The 21,313-nt window shown below is 51.0% G+C and overlaps 1 protein-coding gene across 2 annotated transcripts in view; it reads right to left on the bottom strand.

The window, feature by feature from the left end:
• The window catches only part of SETD3 (SET domain containing 3, actin histidine methyltransferase), an 80,191-nt gene that overhangs the window by 37,532 nt on the left and 21,346 nt on the right, over window positions 1-21,313 (bottom strand). For both annotated transcript variants that reach the window (XR_007152901.1, XM_047862225.1), the window contains exons 5-6: window positions 20,155-20,227; window positions 19,613-19,869 (exon numbers count right to left, since the gene is read on the bottom strand). Coding sequence is in view for 1 of the 2 variants with exons in the window: in XM_047862225.1 (XP_047718181.1) it covers window positions 19,613-19,869; window positions 20,155-20,227 (330 nt within the window). In the remaining variant the exon portion in view is untranslated. The remainder of the gene's footprint in view (window positions 1-19,612; window positions 19,870-20,154; window positions 20,228-21,313) is intronic.

Consider the following 21,313-nt stretch of genomic DNA (forward strand, 5'->3'; position numbering starts at 1 on the left):
TTTGACGCAGTCTGCCAAACCTTTGTCTATCGACGCATCGAACACTGCTGTCCGCTAAACGTAAGGCATCGTGTGGGGGGAACAATACGCACAAGAAGCTAACAGTGTCACTGCAGACAGTCCAGATGGGTAAAAGACGATGTGCCACACCAGAATAATCGACGTGTTGGACTGACAGAGAAGAGGCTGCAGACGTTGCTGGAAAGAGAGAGATCTGGCAACGACTCGTGGAGGAGAGGCACGCGAGTTAGGTCTCCAGACTGGCGGGTAGCAGAGGAAGTAGAGAATGGGGGGAGGGGGCTGGTGAAGGTCGAGAATCTGATAAAAACCACGGGTCTCGTACGCACGGCAAAGACCGAAAGCAGCCCCCGACCAACTGCCAGCAAGGAACGGAGGCCCCGAAACAGAAACTGGCCACCACCAGTCACGTGGTGAGCTTGGAAGCAGATCTTTTGGAGATGAGCCTTCGGATGAGACCCAGCCTGGGAGAGACTCTGAAACAGAGGGCCCAGCGAGGCCACACCTGGATTCCTGCCCACAGGAACTAAGATAAGGAATGTGCGCTGTCTGAAGCCTCAAACAAACAAATGTGGGCCAGGCCTGACTTCTGCAAAAAATTCACACAAGCGCATACACACTGTGTCAGTCAGGACAGGCTGGGATTCCCTGTAGTAGCAAATGTCTTTGAAATCTCAGTGGGTTAGAACAACCAAGTTTTATTCTCGCTCGCCGTACGTCCACCGTGGTTTGGCTGTGCCTCGGGTCCATGGCATCTTCACTCCGGGACCCAGGCACTCGGCAAATGTTAGTGACCTTTTAGGTAAAGAGAAATGAACACGTTTGCAGGGAAAACAGAAGCAGCAGCACGGGGTCGGGGGAGTAAGCAATGGAACGAAGACACACAGGGCATGACGCTCGCGTGGGCACGCGTGAAAGGGGTGGTCTGGACAAGGAGAGAAAAGTGAGGACAGACAGGGTAAGCGCACGTAAGGGGAAATTTTGAGAAGGGCAGATAGAAGCCGAGGAAACTCCAGGAAGGACACACGTCCGTTCTCTTCAGTTCGGAGGCAGGAGACTTTGCTCACGATGAGGGGCATGTGGTCCGTTTCACGATCATCGTTAACGCTGTGATAGAATCTCTCGCCCCCGTTGTTGTCCCCACCTATGCTCAGCGTCCACTCCGTCACCCGAGAACTAATACTCTATTTCAGTCCCAAATGCATAGCTTTTGGAGATATCCACATTCTCCGAATCGCAGGCTGGCTGTTCTGAATAAAGACATGAGCAGCTAAAACGTGACAGACAGTTGCTTCTACGCCGATAGGCTTCGGCGGCACCAAATCCACAGACAAACCCTCTGAGTCTCTTCAATTTCCAAAGTGCTTATGAAAACCAGCCAATCTGAAGGCCTCCATAAGGCCTGCCTTCTAAGCCCATGAATTTATTTTAGTCTCTCTAGTCCCGTACGCCTGCTTCTTCCTCTGAAGCAGATGAAAATTGCGGAGCATAAAGAAGTTGTGAGATGCTCCAGACAGGCTCCAACAGTAAGCGCCCGGCTTCCGGAAGGCGCTTCCTGGAGGTCCCACAGCCCAGGACACTGTGTTCCCGTGTGCTGCATCCGGGCCCTCAGTCGACACCTACGGGCCAGCGTGGAGGCCAGGAAGCACGGTCTGTGACGAGCCCCCCCAGGTGACTCATGCTCGAGCGGACTCCAGGACCCAGGTTTACTGCTGCTGCCACCGAGGGAGAGAGCAGGAAAGATCTCTGCTCTCTGATTAAACCTCTCCCTGCTCTGCGTGTGCATGTGCACATGAATGACGGCAAAACCCAGTCTGGGAGAAGCTGCATTTCCCACTAGGCTTGCTTTCTGGCCCCAACTTCATCCGGATCTGCCCGCTTGAGGCTTCTGGGTCACTGAAACCCCACCAACCACAATGAAGCTTTAATCTTCCTCCTTAAGCTGTGAAGCTAATGTTTTCTCTTATACCTATGTGTGGTTCACAATTTTAAAAACAATTTCACTTAACAAAAAAGTCAAAAAGGTCTCTGACACCATGGTCAAAGACTCTCGCCACACTGCTTTCTCCTCAGGATCTCGAGTATAGTTTTGGACCTGACCTGCAAATAATGAAAATTTATTCAACAGACATTTACTAGAAGCCAAACATCAGGCTAGGAGCTGGGGAGACAAAACCGAAGGTGTTCTCAGCCCTCCAGGGGCTCTGAATGGCCCTGTTAAGGCGACTGGTAAGACCGAGCAGGTGACATCGATGGACAGTCCCATCCCTGAATGGGCTCCCCAGTGAGGAGGCAGGACAGGCTGTGTGTCTGGCTCACACGTCCATGACCCGTGACCTCCACTCACCTTCACAGTGCCGATGACCAAAACTTTGCATCTCGAGAGCTAATCGCCAGCCTGCAGCAGACTGGTCAGTATACGCGGAAAAGTGCTACTGAGGCAGGACACGCTTACCCAAATCAACTCTAACGGTCACAGTAACAATAACAACTAATGTTTATTGAGCACCTAGTGTGTGCCAGGCACATCAGATGGCCTCGACGTTTTACAGCTAGAACCTCTCAGCCCTGCAGTAACCCTGGAAGATAGGTACTGTCGGATTTTACAGATGAACTATGGCCCAGGCCCCCACCTAGGAAGAGGAGGAGCCTCTCGATCCATTCACCTGACCACCCCAAGTGCTGTCTCTATACAGACACGATACATACCGTAGTGAGAAATTTCTTAGAAAGTGGGTGGGCCCACGGGTACCTTCCGTTACGTGAAGATTTCTACCTCATGAAGCGTTCCTCCGCTGCGCCTTTACTCTGCCCAGTCCCAACATAAGGCAGCGACTGGTGCCACCAGAAGCAGACAGAGGAAACTGAGGCTGAGTGACTGTCAACTCTTGGGTTACTCAGGGGCGGAGCTGTGACTCAGACCCAAGGGCGCATTCTGAACCTCGCGCTTTCTAGCGCACAGCACACACAAGTGTAGTACAAGGGGAACAAGCGGTGTCTCCAAACAGCAACGTGTGTTTTTAGTGAGTGCTTTACTTTGTTTTAGGCCAAGAGGCACAAGCAGGGGAAAGGGGCAAGGGAGAAAGACAGAAGCTGAAGCAGGCTGCGTCCCCAGCAAGCGGCCCAACACGGGGCTCGAGCTCGTGACCCTGGGATCATGCCCTGAGCCACGATCAAGAGTTGGATGCTCAACCGACTAAGCCACCCGGGAGCCCCTATTTTTGAGGATTCTGAAGTAAGATCTGAGGCTCTAACCCTAGATCAACCGACCCCTTGCCAGAGCCCGTTTCGACCACCGAGCGGTTACCATCCCACGACACATTCTGGACAAGGGGATCTGTCCCCATCTGACCACGCTACAGCCACGTGTGCCTAAAAAGTAGATTTTAGTGTCAGAATGTGATGAACGTAGCCGGCAGGACCATTAAACGCGGGCAGGGTTCTCCAGCCACCCTTCCGTCTCTGCCATCCTGTTCAAGAAGAGCTGTGCACACCATTTCGGAAAGTACTTTGTCTCCCGACCATCCTAAAAGGTCTGTGTACCTATGTGCTCAGCTTATGGAAGATGTGATGAGGGGACATACACTGGAAGCACAGTGGGAACCAGTAACAAATCCCCTTCTGTCTGGCAAATGTCTAGTTGACCACGACGCTTACACGCAAAGAACCAGGTATGGGTCGGATATAAACAGCACACTTTCAAGTCAAATTATTTTCTGAATGGCACCTTTTGCGTGGAGTTTTCATTACAGCTGTAACCGGACAGTTAAAAAGTAACAACGACGACAAAGCTCGAATCAAGTTCTCACTAATCAGATCAGAAGGGGAAAATTTTTCCAGTTTTTGCAGATGCCAGGCCATTACATTCACGCCCCCAGTACTGCTTTTGGGCCACCAACTACCAAAACTTTGGTTCCATATGTTCATATGTCTGTATAAAGCTCCTGATAACGTACTGAGTTTTGTTCTAAATCAAAGGCTAGGGACACGGATGTGGAAGAATCTAGATTCCTCTCAAATTCTTCTCGTCACATACACAAGGGCTAAGGAGAGGTGGGCCCTGGGCTACATGTGACAGGTGATGCCAGAAAGCTTCTGGAAGCACGCGTACAGGAGCATCTTCATGGTGCCGTGCTGGCCAAGGTGCCCACCTGAAAGCAGCAGTGACCTCTCACGCCACATCATCCCTGGCTGTGGGCTGTCCTGGGCGTTGTGCAGATAGCAGCATCCCTGGCCCAGCGGTGACAGCCAAATTGTCTCTGTCCCCTGAGGGCAGGGAACCCCTGGACTAGGCAAAGAGTTCATTAAAGGGACGCAAAAAAAGCATATTTGAAACTGATACACTTGACTTTGTTACAGTTAATAACTCTGATCATCAAAGGCTTTTATGAAAGGCACTGGGGGTGGGGTGGGGGGGAAATGCCTGGGTGGCTCAATCAGTTGGGCGTCCGACTTCGGCTCGGGTCACAATCTCGCGGTCCGTGAGTTCCAGCCCCACACAGGGCTCTGTGCTGACGGCTCGGAGCCTGGAGCCTGCTTCCGATTCTGTGTCTCCCTCTCTCTCTGCCCCTCCCGCACTCACGGCCTCCCTCCCTCCCTACCTCTCTCTGTCTTAAAAAGTAAACCAACATTAAAAAAAGTTTTTTTAATTAAAAAAAAAAAAAGGAAAGGGACTGCAGCTAAGTACTGTGAGGAGTCTCCCAGACATCACGCTGAGCAAAAGCGCCGCTCGACGCGACCTGTAGAGGCTTAGCAGACACACCAAGTCAGCTGTGGGGACAGAGTCGGACCAGCGTCGCCTCTGGAAGAGGGTGGGAATGGGTGCCACCTGGGAAAGGACACCAGGGGGCTTTCCTGCAAGCCAGACACCTGCCACGGCGCAGTCTCAGGTGTGGTCACTTAGGACAAAGCCTAACGGATATTTGATACACGTGCACCTTGCATGTGTAAGTTGAATCTCAATTAAATCTAGAATCAACAGAAAATTACCCAAACTACTTGTCTTTACTACAAATGTCCCCATCCTTTTTTTCTATTCTGTTTTTGCTATCCTGATATATTTATTCTGTAATTAATGTCAGCCATTTACGAGAATAACCGATAGTCAGATGCCTACTCACGATTACAATAATTTAGCAATTCAGATACCGGTTAACTTTTACCTTCTTCTAGTACTTGCCACGTACAATGTCTGAGAAGACCATACGTAAATCTTATTTTAAAAAGCTTATAATGTTCAACGTGTGGAGCTCTTACTGACTTTTACTGCCTTTAATGTGTGGCCATACTTTTGATGTGGTCAACTCTTCAATCACAAGAATCTTCCCTGCCTCTGAAGTTCTCTTAGCAACTTCCCCCTAGAATTTAGGCAACTGAGCCTGTACCAACTAGCAAAATCCTTCTGCGGCCATCAACTGTCGCTCTAATGTTGTATTGTCATTTAGCTTTCCCCATCTGTCTTATTTCCCCCACTAGCTTGTGAACTAGGGACCGAGGAGAGAACAGAGCTGAGTGTGTGCCTTCTGTGCCCGCGGGTGCCTCGAAGGGACAGTCACCCGGGGGTTCACTGCACTGGAAGAACCACCACGGGCCAGCAGCACGTTCCGTACCTCACCTGAGACACACCTCGGGACCCAAAGGGCAGTGACAGGGGAGCTTCTTGTCAAGAAACACCAATCTGTGGGGCACCCGAGTGGCTCAGTCTTAGATTAACATCAGATCTTAGCTGACTGAGCCACCTAGAATACCCCTTTAAATTAAAAAGTCAGTAAGCTTGGCTTGGAATGCCTTTTTCTTGATGCAGATACGATGTGGTCCATTGTCCTGTCTTATGATGCTTTAAAACCTAGAGCAACCTCTCCGAGAACACAGTGCCTACCCACACACTGGAGAGAAAACCCAGAATTGTGTCGAAAGTGCTGACCCTGCAAACTCAGGCACTGCCTCCTCTTGGCCCCACACAGGAGCAGACTTCCCGTCCAGCAGTTGATGACGGAATTCTTCCCGTGTGACCCCACTCATTGGTCCGGTTACTTGAACAACAAAGGCCAAACCCTGCCTCTGTGGCGCTTCCATTTTAGCGGGGCTCCTGAGAACACCAACTGCTGCTTAAAACACTTCGACAGCTCCTGCTGAAATACAGGTCAGATTCACCGAGCAGTTGGTACTCAGGAAGACTTTATGGGACAAATGACCGTCTCCCGTGGTTATAAGGTGCAGCCAGCACGAAGAGTAGAGGAGATACTTCGAGTCGGACCTGAACCTCAGTTCTGGCGTGCCAGAATGATTAAACTCGTAATCGTGTATGAACTGAAGACCGAGGACAGACCCACCAGCAAATCGGCCTCGACTTCCTCCCCTGGCAAATGGGAACAGAAGCAAGCAGACCCAGCAGGGCTGTTGTGCGGGTCGCCTGGAGCTGTGCGTCATGCAGATGCCGAGGGCTGGGCCCCCCCTCCCTTGCAGCCTGTCCCTCCACCTTGCCTTCCCTTCCCCCAGCACCTCACGCTCCAGCACGCCCAGTGGCTAGGCTGCACCCTTGGCCTTCAACCTGGTAAACTCCTGGCCTGTCTTCAGGGTCAGGTGCCACCCCACCTCTGTGAAGCCTCTCCTGACCCCTCCCCGCCTTTTCCTGCTGTTTCCCTTGCCTCTGGGCCGCCCCCGCCCCCCAACTACTATTCATCAGTGTCCTGACCGGGTTTTCCACCAGGCCAGAAGCTCCTTGAGAGCAGAAACTGCGTCGTGAGCTCCGTATGGCCCAGCAGCACTAACAGGTGCTCCTGCGTCTCGGTGGCACCTGGTAACATGTGACAACTGCCGGAAAGAGAAGGCCCAGATCCGGAGAGACCTCTCGTGGGGGGAGAGGTGGTGCCCGTGCGAGGAGACCGACTTCCCGACAGATCTTCCTCGGCTGTGGAGCGCTGTCCGCGAGTCCCCGCTCCACGGCCACATTTACTGGAAACTTCATCTGTCACCACTTTGCCCACGGTCAGGTGACGGTGTCAGTATTCAGACACAGCAGCTAGCTCTACATGGTCTGTCAGGTAAGTCTACTCGCCCACGAACAGGAAGCTGATGTTCTACCGGTTCGAGAAACCACGGCTACTAATTCCCTTTAGATGAATGACGAGACCACAGAAGAGCAGCGACTTCAGAGCCGATGGTAGCGTTTCTGATGTAAACGCCGCCAAATAAAAACCGGCTTATTAATTTTAAATGACTTCACAGCATTTAAAGAAAAAACACGAGGCTGACACAAAGATTTTAAAACTCATTAGAATCGGTCTTTGAAATCCCTGATATATTTAAATTGAAAGCTGCTGTTCTGACAGCTTTCCCTTCGGATGTGCTGCTGCGTGTGGGCCCCCATGGTTAAGGTTGGGTGAGCAGTTCCATTAAAACCTTCACTTTCACGGCTTATAATTGCACAATAAAAATTTGCTCCAGGCTTGACTTCTGCATACAAAAGATTTCTGCTTGAAATACACATTCCAAAGGACAAAATAAACCCGTCTGGACGGAAAACTCGGATACAAGGTCACTTCTGGTGTGTCTTCGGCTCAAACGAGTTAAAAGAAGCTAGGAATGTAGGATCAAACATGTCTTCCCTAAGCACAGAAGTTAGAAATAGAGAGAGGGAGGGGGAGAGTCGGTCTAGGGGCGAGGGGGAGAAGGGACATCTAGAACCAGGGTATTCCGTGATCGTCCGTAACGACCTGTCTCCCCACTCCCCACACCCAGCGTGTCACCAGATGCCATCAATTCTTACCTCTAAATACTTCTCGCGTCCCTCAGGCCTCCCCGCTTCTCAAGTTCTCTTTCAGCAAGCGAGCAAACCCAGGCACGGCGGCGGTGGCCCCCCAGCAGGTGAGGACACAAACCCCAAGGCCTGCCGACGGCCCTCAAGCCTGGCTCCTGCCACATCTCTGGCCTCGTGCTCTACCTCCTTCTGTCTCTCCCTACGCCTCTCTGTTGTGCCTTCCACCCCAGCTCCTGTGAACAGGCCTTTCTATTTCATCTTCTTGCCTGTTACACCCAGTGCAGGAAATTTCCTTCACGACATCCCTGAAGGGCGCTCAAGCCCAGCTCCTGCCTAATGACACCAATAGCAAGGCTTGCATTTAAAAAACCCACTTATGGCTGCCGATACCTCAGCCACACCTACAAATCTGTGAGACAGGATAGGCCATCATTGTGGAAACTGAGGCTCGGGGAGTTGGGGTGACTTGAGCAGGTGTGACATAAACAGACTTGCTAAAGCCAAGCCATCTCGTCTCACATTGGCCTGAGCCACAGGAGCTACAGACCTCGGGAGAGATTCATGTGTCAGATTTCTGGGAGCTGGTCCCCACAAATCCACAGTGACTTCCCACCATTCCAGGGCTGTGGCCTCTGCAGGCTCGGGCTGTCTTCTCGGGCCCCTCTGCATATGCCCTGCTCGCCCCCAAGCCCAGACCTTCTCTGACAGTATTTCCCTCAACCAGACAATTCTGCCTTTCGAGCTACAGCCACCTGACTGCCCCCAGGCACCCTAGAGCTCAGACAGCAGTCACTGCCTCAGTTTACTGTTTTGGTTCTTCAATGTTTCCCGCCAGTTGTGTCCCTCCTATCTCTACCATAAACTTTGAAAAGGCAAGGATCTCATATTACTTTTCTATCTCCTTACAGCACCTACCACTGAACTTGAGACCCAGGCATTCAGTAAAACCCCATTACGATCAACAAGTATTTCAAATAGGTATTTGACTTACTTAAAAAATACTTAACTTTTTTCCCTGACAAGAGTCAACATGAACACGGTATCTGTGCTGTTTTCGACTACTAACATTTAGAACGTTTTCTTTTAAGCTGAAAAGCATAAAGTTGACTTGTAGAAGGGAAAACGACCCAAATCAAAATGTGTGACCGAGCATGACAACAAAAGAACCCGGCGGGGGGCCTAACGTAACCAGCTCTCCAAAGGTGTAACTCAGACCTAACGTGGCTGATCATCACCGGGCACCCTGCTATAGTCATATGTGAGTCGGAGGGGGGGGGGGGGGGGAGAGACACCCGGTAACTTCCGGGGGGAGCGTCGGGAAGAACACACTGGTCTCAGCTGTCTCCACGCTAACGAGCGGACCGGAGGAGGAGGAATTCACTGGAGTAACACAGACAGCAAATGTGAGGCTCGGCGCAGCCCGGAGGCCCTGGCTGGAGAGACTCACCGGGGAACACGGCGGTGGGGGGGCTACATAAGCAAAGATCCAGTAAGAAGGGGAAGGAAAGGGGCCCAGTGTCTACCAGCACAGAACCTGAGCCTAGTGGCCAGGAGGCGAGCGTCGGGTGAGGACGATACGAAAACAGAAGCTGATGGTGTTGGGGGGTGTACTTACTTCACACTGCCCAATCTTCCAGGGAAGACAGAAAGTCCTTTTTTTTTTTTTCTTAACAGAGAAAAATACAACTACCCAAAAGAATATAAACCAGTCATCTGGAGAGCTGCTAGACTCGATCTGCTAAACGCGGAGGATCTAACAAGCCCTTCCTTCACTGCAAACTTCACCTCTTGGAAGCCAGAGAAAGAAAGGCTAGGAGGACACATACGGCCAGGACGTGCCTCAGGCAGCGTGAGGAATGTGGGGTTGTACTCGGGATCGGCACTTGGCCCGGTAGGGACAAGACTGCCTGCCAGGGACCTCTGGGCAAACTAGAAAAGGCTGCCGCTGCGAGGATGATGCGGCTCCGCAGGCACACGGCTTGGGGAGAGAAGACGGGCTGAGGTATTGGCGCCTCACCGGCCCCCGGGGACCCTGGCCACACGCGCCTGACACGTGGAGACCCGCAAGGCAGGCAAGCGGCTCCCCTGCCCGAGCCTCCTCTGTGGCGGGCACGGTGCTGACAGCAGTGCCACGCGGCGCCCGGGAGACAGAGGTCCCTCCCCGTGAAGCTCGTGCTCCAGAGGAAGACGCAAATACGAGAGCAAGCGCAGACGGGGACAAGTGCCGCGAGAGAGACCAACAGCATGCTCACCGCGGTGGCTCATTTCATGTGACAACTTGGCTGGGCCACGGTGCCCAGGTATTTGGTTATGCCGGATGCTTCCGTAAGGCTGTTTCTGGATGAGACTAACATGCAAATCGGCGGACTATGAGTAAAAACAGCAGAGTGCCCTTCCTAACACCGGTGGGCCTCATCCAATCAGCTGACGGCCGGAATAGAACACAGGCTGACTGAGCTTCCCCAAGCAAGAGGGAATCCCACAGCCTTCGGACTTGAGCTGCAGCATCGGCTCCTTGCAGGGTCTCCCCCTGCTGGTCCCTCCTGTCAATTCTGGAGTTGCCAGCCTCCATAACTACACGAGCCAGTTCCTTAAAATAAATCTCTTCCTCTACACACGTGCACACTCTACTGGTTCTGTTGTCTTCCTGGAGAGTAGATGACGGATACCAACAGCGGCCATGCGGCGGCTGCGTCCCAAACCATTCCGATCGTCAGGAAATCACACACGGCACAGTCCTGCAGGGCAGGAATGGAGCCTGGGAGGGTAACGTCAACCCACAAGCGTGGTCGCAATGTGTTCACTCCCCTGGGCACTTATCCCAGGTCAGAAACACGAGCAAGTCCCGTCTTCCAGCAGGCAGAAGAGAAAGCCCCAAAATCCTGTCCCAGAGGTTAGGGAATTTACAAATACAGACCTTGGGGGGCTGGGGAGAAAAAGCAGCTTTCGAGAAAGATTTTTTTTTTTTTTTTTTTGAGGCTTGTTTTTAAACTTGGGCGGATTTCACGAAGTTCTACTGATCCAACTAGTGGGAAGAGCCAGGGCTGGTAAAGCGGGCTGGTGAGGGAAGGACAGGGCTGCAGTGACAGAGCGAAGTAGGACAGCCCCCAGGGTGGGGGGCACTGAGACCTCAATCCGGGTTCGCCATCAGCAGGCCCGGGCAGCTTTCTCACTCCCAGCCTGCCTCCTCCCCTGGAAAATGGCACGATGCCCAGCTATGGGGTAACAACGAGGACTGGGGGAGCCTCGCCAAGCCCCGTGGCCCACCACTGGCACACAGCAGTGTGGGCTCAATGAGCACCACCTTAAGAGCAAGGCCCTGTCTCTAACCTCTCAGGCTTTAACCTCTCCAGACACAAATTTAACCACAGTGACCTGGGCCTGGTATCGGGGGAGTGTGTCCTAAACCTAGCCTGGTTAATTCTGTCTCAGATTCTCCTGACTCATCACCATGAGAATAACAGGAGGGAAAGTTCTCTTCCCGGTGCTTGACACACAGCAGGCAACGCCACAAATGCTGATTCTCCTTCCTTCCGGAGTCCACCAGGGATGGGTATGTAAGGTCCTGCCTGTGGCTCTGTCTGCCTTACCCACGCAGGTGCCTCTATGAACACGCTGATGCCTGGGTGACGTGTCAAGTAGGAGACAGGGACAATCCACGTGCCTCCTTTGTTGGATGCCTGTTCCTAACTGATTAGCAACTGTGAAAGATCTCCGAAGGGGCCCAGAGTCAGGTAAGCAGATGAGAAAGGGCAGGGAGGCTATGGTTCCAGAGGAGGGCTGCCAGTGAGAAGTGTCAGCGGGGACAGGCAAGGGCAGGACAGGATGACACTAGCACACAGGGCAGATGGGGGATGCCAAATTCGTACCCGAGAACTTCTACACGAGGATGCGGGGCCTGGGGCTGCCACGCCTCCTCCTGAACAGACACAGCATGAAATGCTCCCAGCGACAAGACAGGAACGCCCTCCCCAGTTAGAGCCATGAGCAGAGAGCAAAGCACTGCATTTCTCAAGTTCCCCAAAGGCTGCTGAAACTCAAGCTGGAAAAAACAGGAAACAAGGGCCACTGGATTCTGGAAGGTGCGGTCCACGTCCACCTGCACTGCTCTAACGGTATGCAGAACAAGTGAGCGCAGGTAAAAACAAATTGGATTTTTAAATGATTTAGATTTGCAGCCTCTATTTAGGAAAATGATGAAAATGTTTAATGTGGATAATTTACAAAACAGAAACCTTACATGAGGAATGCAATAAGGACAACACTTTTGCACACGTGACACAAATTATTCATGGTCAAGGTCAGCCAAGGTCAGCTATTGGGGACCAGCAAGGATACAGGTCAGGACGTTTCGGCAAGACAGCTAGAGGCTCTAAGAAAGACTATAACGGCACTGGAAAGTCTCCAGAGATGATGCAAACCTGGACGGATTTCCTAAGCTCCAGTGTTTTCACATTTTTTAATATCTTTAAAAAACAAATTCGTAAAGGGGCATCTGGGTTGCTCTGTTGGTTGAGCGTCCGACTTCAGCTCAGGTCATGATCTTACAGTTCGTGAGTTCGAGCCCCGCGTTGGGCTCTGTTCCCCTCTCTCTGTGCTCCTCCCCTGCTCATGCTCTCTTTCTCTCTCTCAAAAATAAATAAACATCATGAATAAATAAATTAAACAAACACTGAATCGGGCAAGACAACAATAAAAAAAGGACCGCCAGCTTCCTCACAGCTTGCAGGGAAAGCCGTGGGCAGAGGTGTCGGTTCCTCTGAGAGTGAGCATCTCCCACCTCTCTGTACAGCGTGAGGCGGGCAGGGCAGGAGGGGCATTTCTTTCCACTGCTGGAAAAAACTGCCAGCAGGTGAGCCCTGTGTAGGCCCCACATGGGCCTGACCAGCAGGGGCCTCGAAATCAGCAGGCCTTACTCAGCTTTCTGTAAAATAGCCCAAGGGAGATTTTAAACAAGACTGCTCTGCCCTTAAAAACAGACCACTTCTAAGGCACCTGGGTGGCTCAGTCAGTTAACCATCCAACTTCAGCTCAGGTCATGATCTCGCGGTTTGCAAATTCAAGCCCCACGTCGGGCTCTGCCCAGACTGCAAAGCCTGCTTCAGATCCTGCCTCCCCTACTCTCTGCCCCCCCCCCCAAAATTAAATTAACATAAAAAATAAACAACTGCTTCTTTGTTCCAAAATTAAGACCAGAAACTTCAGAGATCCAAGGACACGGGCGTGGGGCTAGCAGATCTGCTCCGACCCCAGCCCAGGGTGTAGGGCCCTCAGCATCCGGCCAGCTGCCCCACATCTGGATTCTACACCTGCAAAGGGAGAGTGACCAGCCCCCTCCCAGGTAACTGGAAGGACAACAGCCCTGGAGGGGAAAGCAGGTGAGACCAGCTGGGCTCGGGGTTTCCTGCCATGTGTTCAGGAGCCACTCGGCCCGGCCCCACCCCTGTCCTGCCTCCCCAGGCCAGTCCCACGAGGCACACGGCACAGAAACTACCCACCTGAAGGGAAAAGGCCCCAGCCAACTCACATGAGCACCCTGCGAACGGAAATCATCCTCTCCCTCCGTGTCCCATGGCCTCTACCCGGTCTGTTACCACGGCAGCCAAGGAATAAATATGGACTCGCTGCTCCCGCCTCTGACACCTCCAAACCTGTCAAACGGCCTCCTCTGTTCCCATCATCACCTCTGACTCGCTTCCTTCCCTCTTCACTTCTGCAGCTATCCACTCGGGTGGCTTCGCCACGAAGGCGGCTAAGGACAAAAACGTCCCATCTGGCACACGTTAGCCTCCGAGGAAAATCACGTACGTGGGAATGAGGTCAGGAGGACGGTATCCAGGAAGCAGCGTCCGTCCGTCCACCCGCGGCCACACTTTCAACTTTGCGCTTTGCATGCAACTTTTCTGTAAGCGTGAAAGTTCATTCATTTTGACAACATTAGAAAACAAAACATTTAGAAAGAAAAGTCGTTTAAATCCCCAGGGAGCCCAGTCCCCATCCGGTGCGCCAGCTCCCACACCGGAGAGACACGTTCATTAGCTGAAAAATGGAACAATCGAGAGGACACGCGGGTTCAAAACAAAGCCGGGGCAGCGACTCCAAGGTCAGGAGGCGGCGGACGGGCCCGTGAAGGAAGGCTCGTACACAGGTTTCCAGGCGGAGGGGCAGGACCGACGGCGGGGGAAGCGGACCACACAGAGCCCCGCATCGCCTGCGAGCCACAAGCTGTGCACGACCCGGGAAGCACCAGCTCACAGCCTCGGCCTCCAGAGGACACACTTCCAGGAACCCACGTGCGTGTGCTCCCTCACTGCGCTGCTCAAGCACACGCATCCACACCGAGGTCTGCAAGCAGCTCTGTGCGCTGACAGATGTCACCCGAGCGTCTCTGGACATCGGGGTCCTCAGAGTAAACTACTGCTCACTCCACTCGGACGCTCCTCCCCGACGGCCCCGTGTGGGATCCGCTTCCAAGCGTAGAGGAGAGCTTTAGGAGAACACGGGCTACGCCTGTCTGGCAACTCACACCTCGTGCAATTCTCGTGTGCCTCCGTCAGAGACAAGGTAGAACCGTGAGCAACGGGAGAAGCAACTGTGTGTGTTTTAGCCGCAAGAGCCACGAGAGGCCAAGAACCGAATGGGACGTCTTCCTCTGCCGCTTGGTGGGCTCTGTTTCCTGCCAGGTTGTGAGGAGGAGACTGCTAGAATCTTCTGCCACTGCGGCCCCGGTGAGGTAGGGGAAGTGGGCTATTCAAGGGAGAGAGGCAACTTAAGACTGCCTGACTCCGTCCCGAGGCCTTAAGGCCGACACAGGGGAAGCTTGCTGCACCGAAGTACGGTTCGTGGCAGTTAGCACACACGGGAGTCTCTCCATCTCCATCCCTGCCCCTGAGCCGCTCAAACTGGTCTACACAAAAGACAAGACCCAGGTGAGGTGGGACAAATCGCACAGGTTAGGGGATCGATGGAAAACAGTCATTTTGTAGATAAAACCTCTATTCTATTAAACCCTCCACAGTTGCATCTCCTTGAACGAACACCGTATCTGAGCTCGGCAACACAGGAAAACGTGCGGGTCCCGAGACAGCAACCTTAGGAGAAGCTGGCACCCCGCATTGCGGTGCCGGGTCCGTTGGATGGGATGGCCAATTAAACCAACTCTTCATTCAGAGCATCTGTTCGGTTCTTCTTCACTGGCATGGGTCAGCAACACACGTGGACGATCGTTCATCTGTGTTAAGTCTGGCAGATCGGAGAGGCTCTCTTCACCTTCACACAATTACACTGCGTCAGAGCTGGTTGTAAGCCAAACCCTCCCTTTCCAGTGATTTCTATCACAAAACCAGTCCCATATTTCCATGCAGAAATCTCAACGTGGAGCCGAACTCTGGAAAGCCCCGGTCTGCTGGGTGTATTCTTATAGGTTTAAAACCTCTGCAACAGTTTTGGGGCGCCTGGGTGACTCACTCGGGTAAGTGTCTGACTTGGGCTCAGGTCACCATCTCGCGATTTTGTGGCTGGGCACTGACAGTGCGGGGCCCGCTTGGGATTGTCTCTCTCCCTCTCTCTCTGCCCCTTCCCAACTTGTGCACATGCTCTCTCTCTCTCTCTCTCTCTCTCAAGATAAATAAGCTTTAAAATTAAAAAAAAAATCATAAAAAGAAGTTTCAAAATAAATAAAAACCCTGCAATGGCTTAAAATCCCAAGTTCTGCCTTCTACCACTAATCTTCTCTTCTTCACTGGTCCCCGTTTCACAAACTGACAGAAATTTCACCAGTGCTCAGGGGTGTCAATCCACACAAGCCCCTTCCAGTGTCGGGCTGAGCCACGGGTCCTACCTTAGCTCCCTGAGGCTGGGTAGACATTTCTCAACCACCGAGCCGCAGTGTTAAGGCCTCACCAGCAGGCCTCCCACCTTCACACAAGGTCTGCTCTCACAACTCCTGGAGTCTGAGGCTTCTGGTTACACACTACCACCTGCTGAACACCTAAAGAAAACCCTGTGTGCTGAACATCTCATCTCAAGAATACGATGTAAGTATAATGTAAAAAAACCTAGAAAACCCAAACCCCGACTCTGCAGAGGAGAACCAGCAGAGGCTCAGAAAGACTTCTGAACAAACCCTGTTAAAGCAAGTTAAAGACAGAAAGTAATCTGAACAAGTGGTCGCTCTGAAAAACCCTTGACCGAGAAAATACGCTGCGAGAACAGAGCATGGGAAGTTATTTTTCTGATTTTTAGTCAACAACCAAGGAAACAGAGAGACAAACATGAAAATAAAAATTGCAATAGAGAAATCTACCTAAGAGAATTTATAATTACCAGAAGTTAGTACCAGTGCTGCTTTTCTTTCAGAATTAGCATCCTAGAGCCTGAAGCAAGACATACTACTGAAGCGACTGTCAACACTTTTCCGGGTCCTTCCCCCCAGGGACTGGGGGTCATCAGCAGAGACACACAGGACCAGGTCATGCTTGCACTCACGCTGCGGGTGCACCCAGAGACAGCGGCCAAGAACTGTGGCCTGCAGACCTTCAAGACAGCAGTCAGCTCAGAAGAAAAATAACAAGTTTCAGTGTCAATGCCCAGCCGCAGGAAAATAGCTTTAAATGGGAAGCCATAACTAAAACCTGCAAATCAGGTTCTGGAAAATCTGGACACCCTCAATCGGTACACGAGTGTTTGTGATACAGAACATATCGACACATATATGTTCTATATCTATATGTTCTATAAAACATAAAGAAACATACGTTTCTCTGGGAAGAGGGTTCTCCCATGACCCAGAAAAGGTTAAGAGCCACAGTGCCCAACAAAACAAAACCAAGGACACGTCACTGTAACGAAAATGTTAACGGTGGGGCGCCTGGGTGGCTCAGTCGGTTAAGTGACCGACTTCGGGCTCAGGTCATGATCTCGCGGTCTGTGAGTTTGAGCCCCACGTCGGGCTGGGTGCTGACAGCTCAGAGCCTGGGGGCCTGTTTCGGATTCTGTGTCTCCTCCTCTCTCTGCCCCTCCCCTGCTCATGCTCTGTCTCTCTCTCAAAAATAAACATTAAAAAAAAAAAATGTTAACAATGAACTGATGTAACACACTCCTCGCTCCCTCTCCCCGAGTGCCAACGCACTGATGAAGTGACCTCCTAAAACGGAGCAAAAGCCCCACACCTGACCCTGGAACAGCAGGAGGAAGACACACGGTTTGCCGCTGGGGTGAGAAAACCCGACCTAACAAAATCACGGCAGTCCGACATGAGCGTGTGTGTTTCCGGTGGATCCCGACGACTGCCGTGAGCAGCGAGAACCTTCTACAGCCAGAAAAGCGGCTAGACTCGCGGCGTCACTTTTTAAAAGACAGCTACGCAAACACCCTCCGCCCCGCAGCTGGACCCTCCCGGCTGTCGCGGCGGCTCGCCCCCCTTTCACGCCGCCTGTGCTATTCCAACCAGCACTGAAGGAAAACCACTCGCTGGGAACTGTCCCACCAAATCGCATCGGGATGCCGTTCCACTTTGTGGTGACTCCCTTCTACTGTCTGGTTTACTAACGTGAAGTGAGTGTCCCGCGACTGACCGCGGGGTCGGGAGGACAGTGTTCACCACACGCGAAGCCGTCCCCCTCCTGCTGGAACAGGCACACGCGGCAGCCCGGAGGGTCCCAGGACAAACTGGGCCGTTTTCCTGCGGCGCCAGCCTGACTCGACGGTACGTCACTTAACACGGGTTTTAAAGTGGAGCCAACACACAGACGTCTGGGTCAACTGTTAGTGTTTCACAACGAGAAAGCACAGTCATCAACAATGACGACAAAAGCCTGAGACTCTGAAGCTCAACTTTGAGCTTGCAATGGGTCACTGTGAGTGCAGTCCCTGGTCTTGAGGGAATACTCATATCCGTGGCCGCTAGGGCTGCTTCGGACAGAAGGTCAAGAAGAACTAACCGAAGGAATGGCAGGCAGGTGTGGGGGAGAAGCAATTTAGAGCAATAAAAACGGAAACAACTGAGCGACGCGGCCTGAAGGAACGAGATGCAAAATAGACACAAATGGAGGGAGAATTTCCGCAGCCAACGCTGCTGGGTCAAGGGCCGCACACAGATCAACGCGTGTGGTTGGTTCTGCAACCCTGCAGTCGGGCGCGGCACTATCCTGTTTTACAGATGAGGAAACAGGAGCACAGGCACACGCCCCAAAGAGCACCGCCCCGGAGCGCACCTCCCCGATCAGCACGCTGCACCGGATGCGGGGGCTTCAACCGAGATGTCCTTGGTGCTCCCCCCGGACGGGACTGTGCTCCCAAGGCCACAGGCACCGAGGCCCGGCGCCGCACGCGTGCTCTGGCAGAAGCCCGACCTTGGCTGGCTGACATCAGCTACCCTGAGAAACGGGGCTCATGCTTCTATCCTACGGATGCAGAAACAAAGAGGGGCAGAGCACCTATGGCTGACCCCCAAATGATGCAGGCGATGGGGTGCTGACCCTCACCCAGGCGAAAATCGACACAGCACGTTTGACTCCCCCCGAAACTGAACCGCTAACAGCCTACGGTTGACAGGAAGTCCCACTGATAAGAACAGGTGATTAACATACATTTTGCAGGTTACACATTATTTGTACATATATAAATACACGTGTATGTATACACACGTACATACGTACACACACACACACAGTGTCGTCACAATAAAGCTGGAGCAAAGGAAACGTTATGAACAGAATCCTGAGAGAAAATACAGACACAACACCGTGCTGTATTTCTCAAAAAGAACTGTGTATGGGTGGACCCACGCCGTTCAAACTGTGCTGTTCAAAGGCTCGCTGTATGTCCAAAGTATATTTAAATAGCAAGTGAGATACGGAATCTGGGTTTCAGCTCAAGTTCATCTCACTAAAAAGCTGGAGTTGTTTCTGTTCAGGCAGGCCCCAGGCATCCAGTCATTAGTCAGGAATGATGGTGAACTCGGGGATCATGTAGGTACTTGAGATGCTTTGTTCTATATATAAACACAAAGCAAGATTTCTCGACCGTAGCACTACTGACATTTGGGGTTGGAAAACTCCTTGTTGGGGGGCTGCCCTCGTACAACACAGGAAGTTGAGCGGCATCCCCACCGGCCACGTATCAGGTACTGCGGCCCAGGGGCTAATTCTTAAGCTACAGAGAAAGGGGGAACTTGGGGGCCAGAGTCACTCCCTCGTCTCAGCTCCAGAGGGAACCACGACACTGACTCTGACGAAACGCAAGATAACGCCAGCCAAAATGCCAAAACTAAGAAAGGGGTAACCAGGTGTAATTCAAATGTTCACAACCTTACACACCTTTTTACAGAACGCTTTCACTTAGAACTAATTAAAATTAATATAACATATGGCACACTTTGAAAGACACCAAAAACTCAGCTTTATGAATTAGTAAATTAACTGCCACTATGATTTAGTAAAATACATGTGAACATATACATGGAGAACCCACAAAGAGCCTTTCCTTTTCTTGGAAAATTGACACACGGAGCAGCTTTTCGTATTAGATACATTTTAAAGCTTCTAAAGTTCCACTGTGACCTCTCCTTTTCAGAAAAGTTTGGTGACTTTCCTGATTCAGGAACAAGCACTGCTTATATCCACACCGGCCACTGATGAAGTCAGATCCACTCAAACCGTACTTCAGTGATATTCTGAACAAAGAGAGACAGTGGACTAGAATCGCAGCGCCTTTTAACTTAAAACGCGCAATGTTTAAGCATCCGTAATAAAATGTGAAGTGAACACTCCCGCTATCGATTTCCCTTTCCTTCTCACTCTTCAACGTACACTTAAGCGGTAACCAGCCACTCACCTGGATGACCTTATAGAAGTAGGCGTACTGCCGGGCTGTGTTCTTATACTGGCTGAAGACATCATGTATGGCTTGTGTGGACTGAAGGTCCCGAACTTCATCCTCTTCAAAGTAGAGAGGAGTGTCGTATTCGCTGGGGAGGGTCTGAATGTAGGGCTGCCAGAAAGAGTTAGGGTCGGCTCGCTCACACAGCAGATGAAAGGCCAGTGTGATATTTCCCATAGCTTGAAGAATCCGGTCTTGAGAATATAAGGGCCCTGAATTAACCCAGACGTTAACAGCGTTAAGTTCCACAAAGTGCCTTAAAAGGTATTCATTCAAAATATATATTCAAGGTACAGAAATAACTGGAAAGCCTTGTAATAGTTAAATTAACATGCACCTTTCTTCCGAAGATTAACAGCATGGAAAACAGTATGAATTTGGTGGACTATTTCGCTAGTTTGAGAAAACATCCAAATACGGTCCTTAGAACTACAAAATAAAATCTCATATTTTTATCGTTTGTACTTTGCCTTGAACGAGTCAGAAATTATTCTCACCCAACACTGAATTTTTAGCAGATTCAACGGTCATTAGTAATTTTCGTGGAACCCACAAAAATAATTCTTCTGCCTAGGAAGAAAAAAAATAAGAAAATCATAGAATCATCAAAACATGTAACAATCGTCAGCCCAAACTTCATCTATGGTCAGAAACCCAATTACACAGGAAATACTATTGAAGGCTGCATATTAGCACTTCATCTTTAATCATCAAATATATTTTTAAATGTAAGCATTTATGGTGCAAACAAACAGAAGCAGGGTTTAAAATCCTACTTCCAACAGAAACACTGACTATACATGCTGAGAAAACAAATAAAAAATGGGACTTTCAACTTTACAGCAAACATAGCGATTTGGGGTGGCGCACAAAACTCTTAATTCTTTGCTGTACTTTTAAGTTCTAAAAACAAAACAAACAAAATTTCTCTCTCCAACAAAAACTTGACTCTGTCAACATGAATTGTTCTTGCCATTGCATTTCTGAGGCCAGAGTAACATTCCTTTCTCTGCATGCTTGTCTTTAAGAAGCCCAATGAGGGGCGCCTGGGTGGCTCAGTCAATGTGGCATCTGACTTCAGTTCAGGTCATGATCTCACAGTTCGTTGGGTCAAGCCCTGCGTCGGGCTCTGTGCTGACAGCTCAGAGTCTGGAGCCTGCTTCGGATTCTGTGTCTCCCTCTTTCTCTGCCCCTACCCTGCTCACGCTCCATCTCTCTCTCTCAAAAATGAATAAATGTTAAAAAAAAAAATAATAATAATAATAATAAAAATAAAGCACAATGATAACCAGCAAACACACAAGTCCCTAAGACATGTTTTGGTTTACTGAATTTCTTCTCCAAAGTGTTACCTCATCCTTTGCCAACACGTGAGGTCTCTTTTTGGTACGTTCTGCATACGTATCTATGTTGCTTACAACGTGCACATAGCAGTGCCCTGACTGTGGTAATGACATGGGTGTATGCTTATGCCCAACCCATCAAAATGTAAGCATTAGATACGTGCAGTTTTTTTAATCAATTAGACCTCAATAAAACTTAAAAAAATGCACACAGTGAAAACAGACCACAGCTGAGATACTCGGGGTGGCATCTATACAAATGATGCTTCTCCTCTGATACAAGAGAAGACCGTGTGACACCCTGGTTACTAGG

Source organism: Prionailurus viverrinus, chromosome B3 (assembly GCF_022837055.1).
Source record: "Prionailurus viverrinus isolate Anna chromosome B3, UM_Priviv_1.0, whole genome shotgun sequence".
Classification (NCBI taxonomy): Eukaryota; Metazoa; Chordata; class Mammalia; order Carnivora; family Felidae; genus Prionailurus; species Prionailurus viverrinus.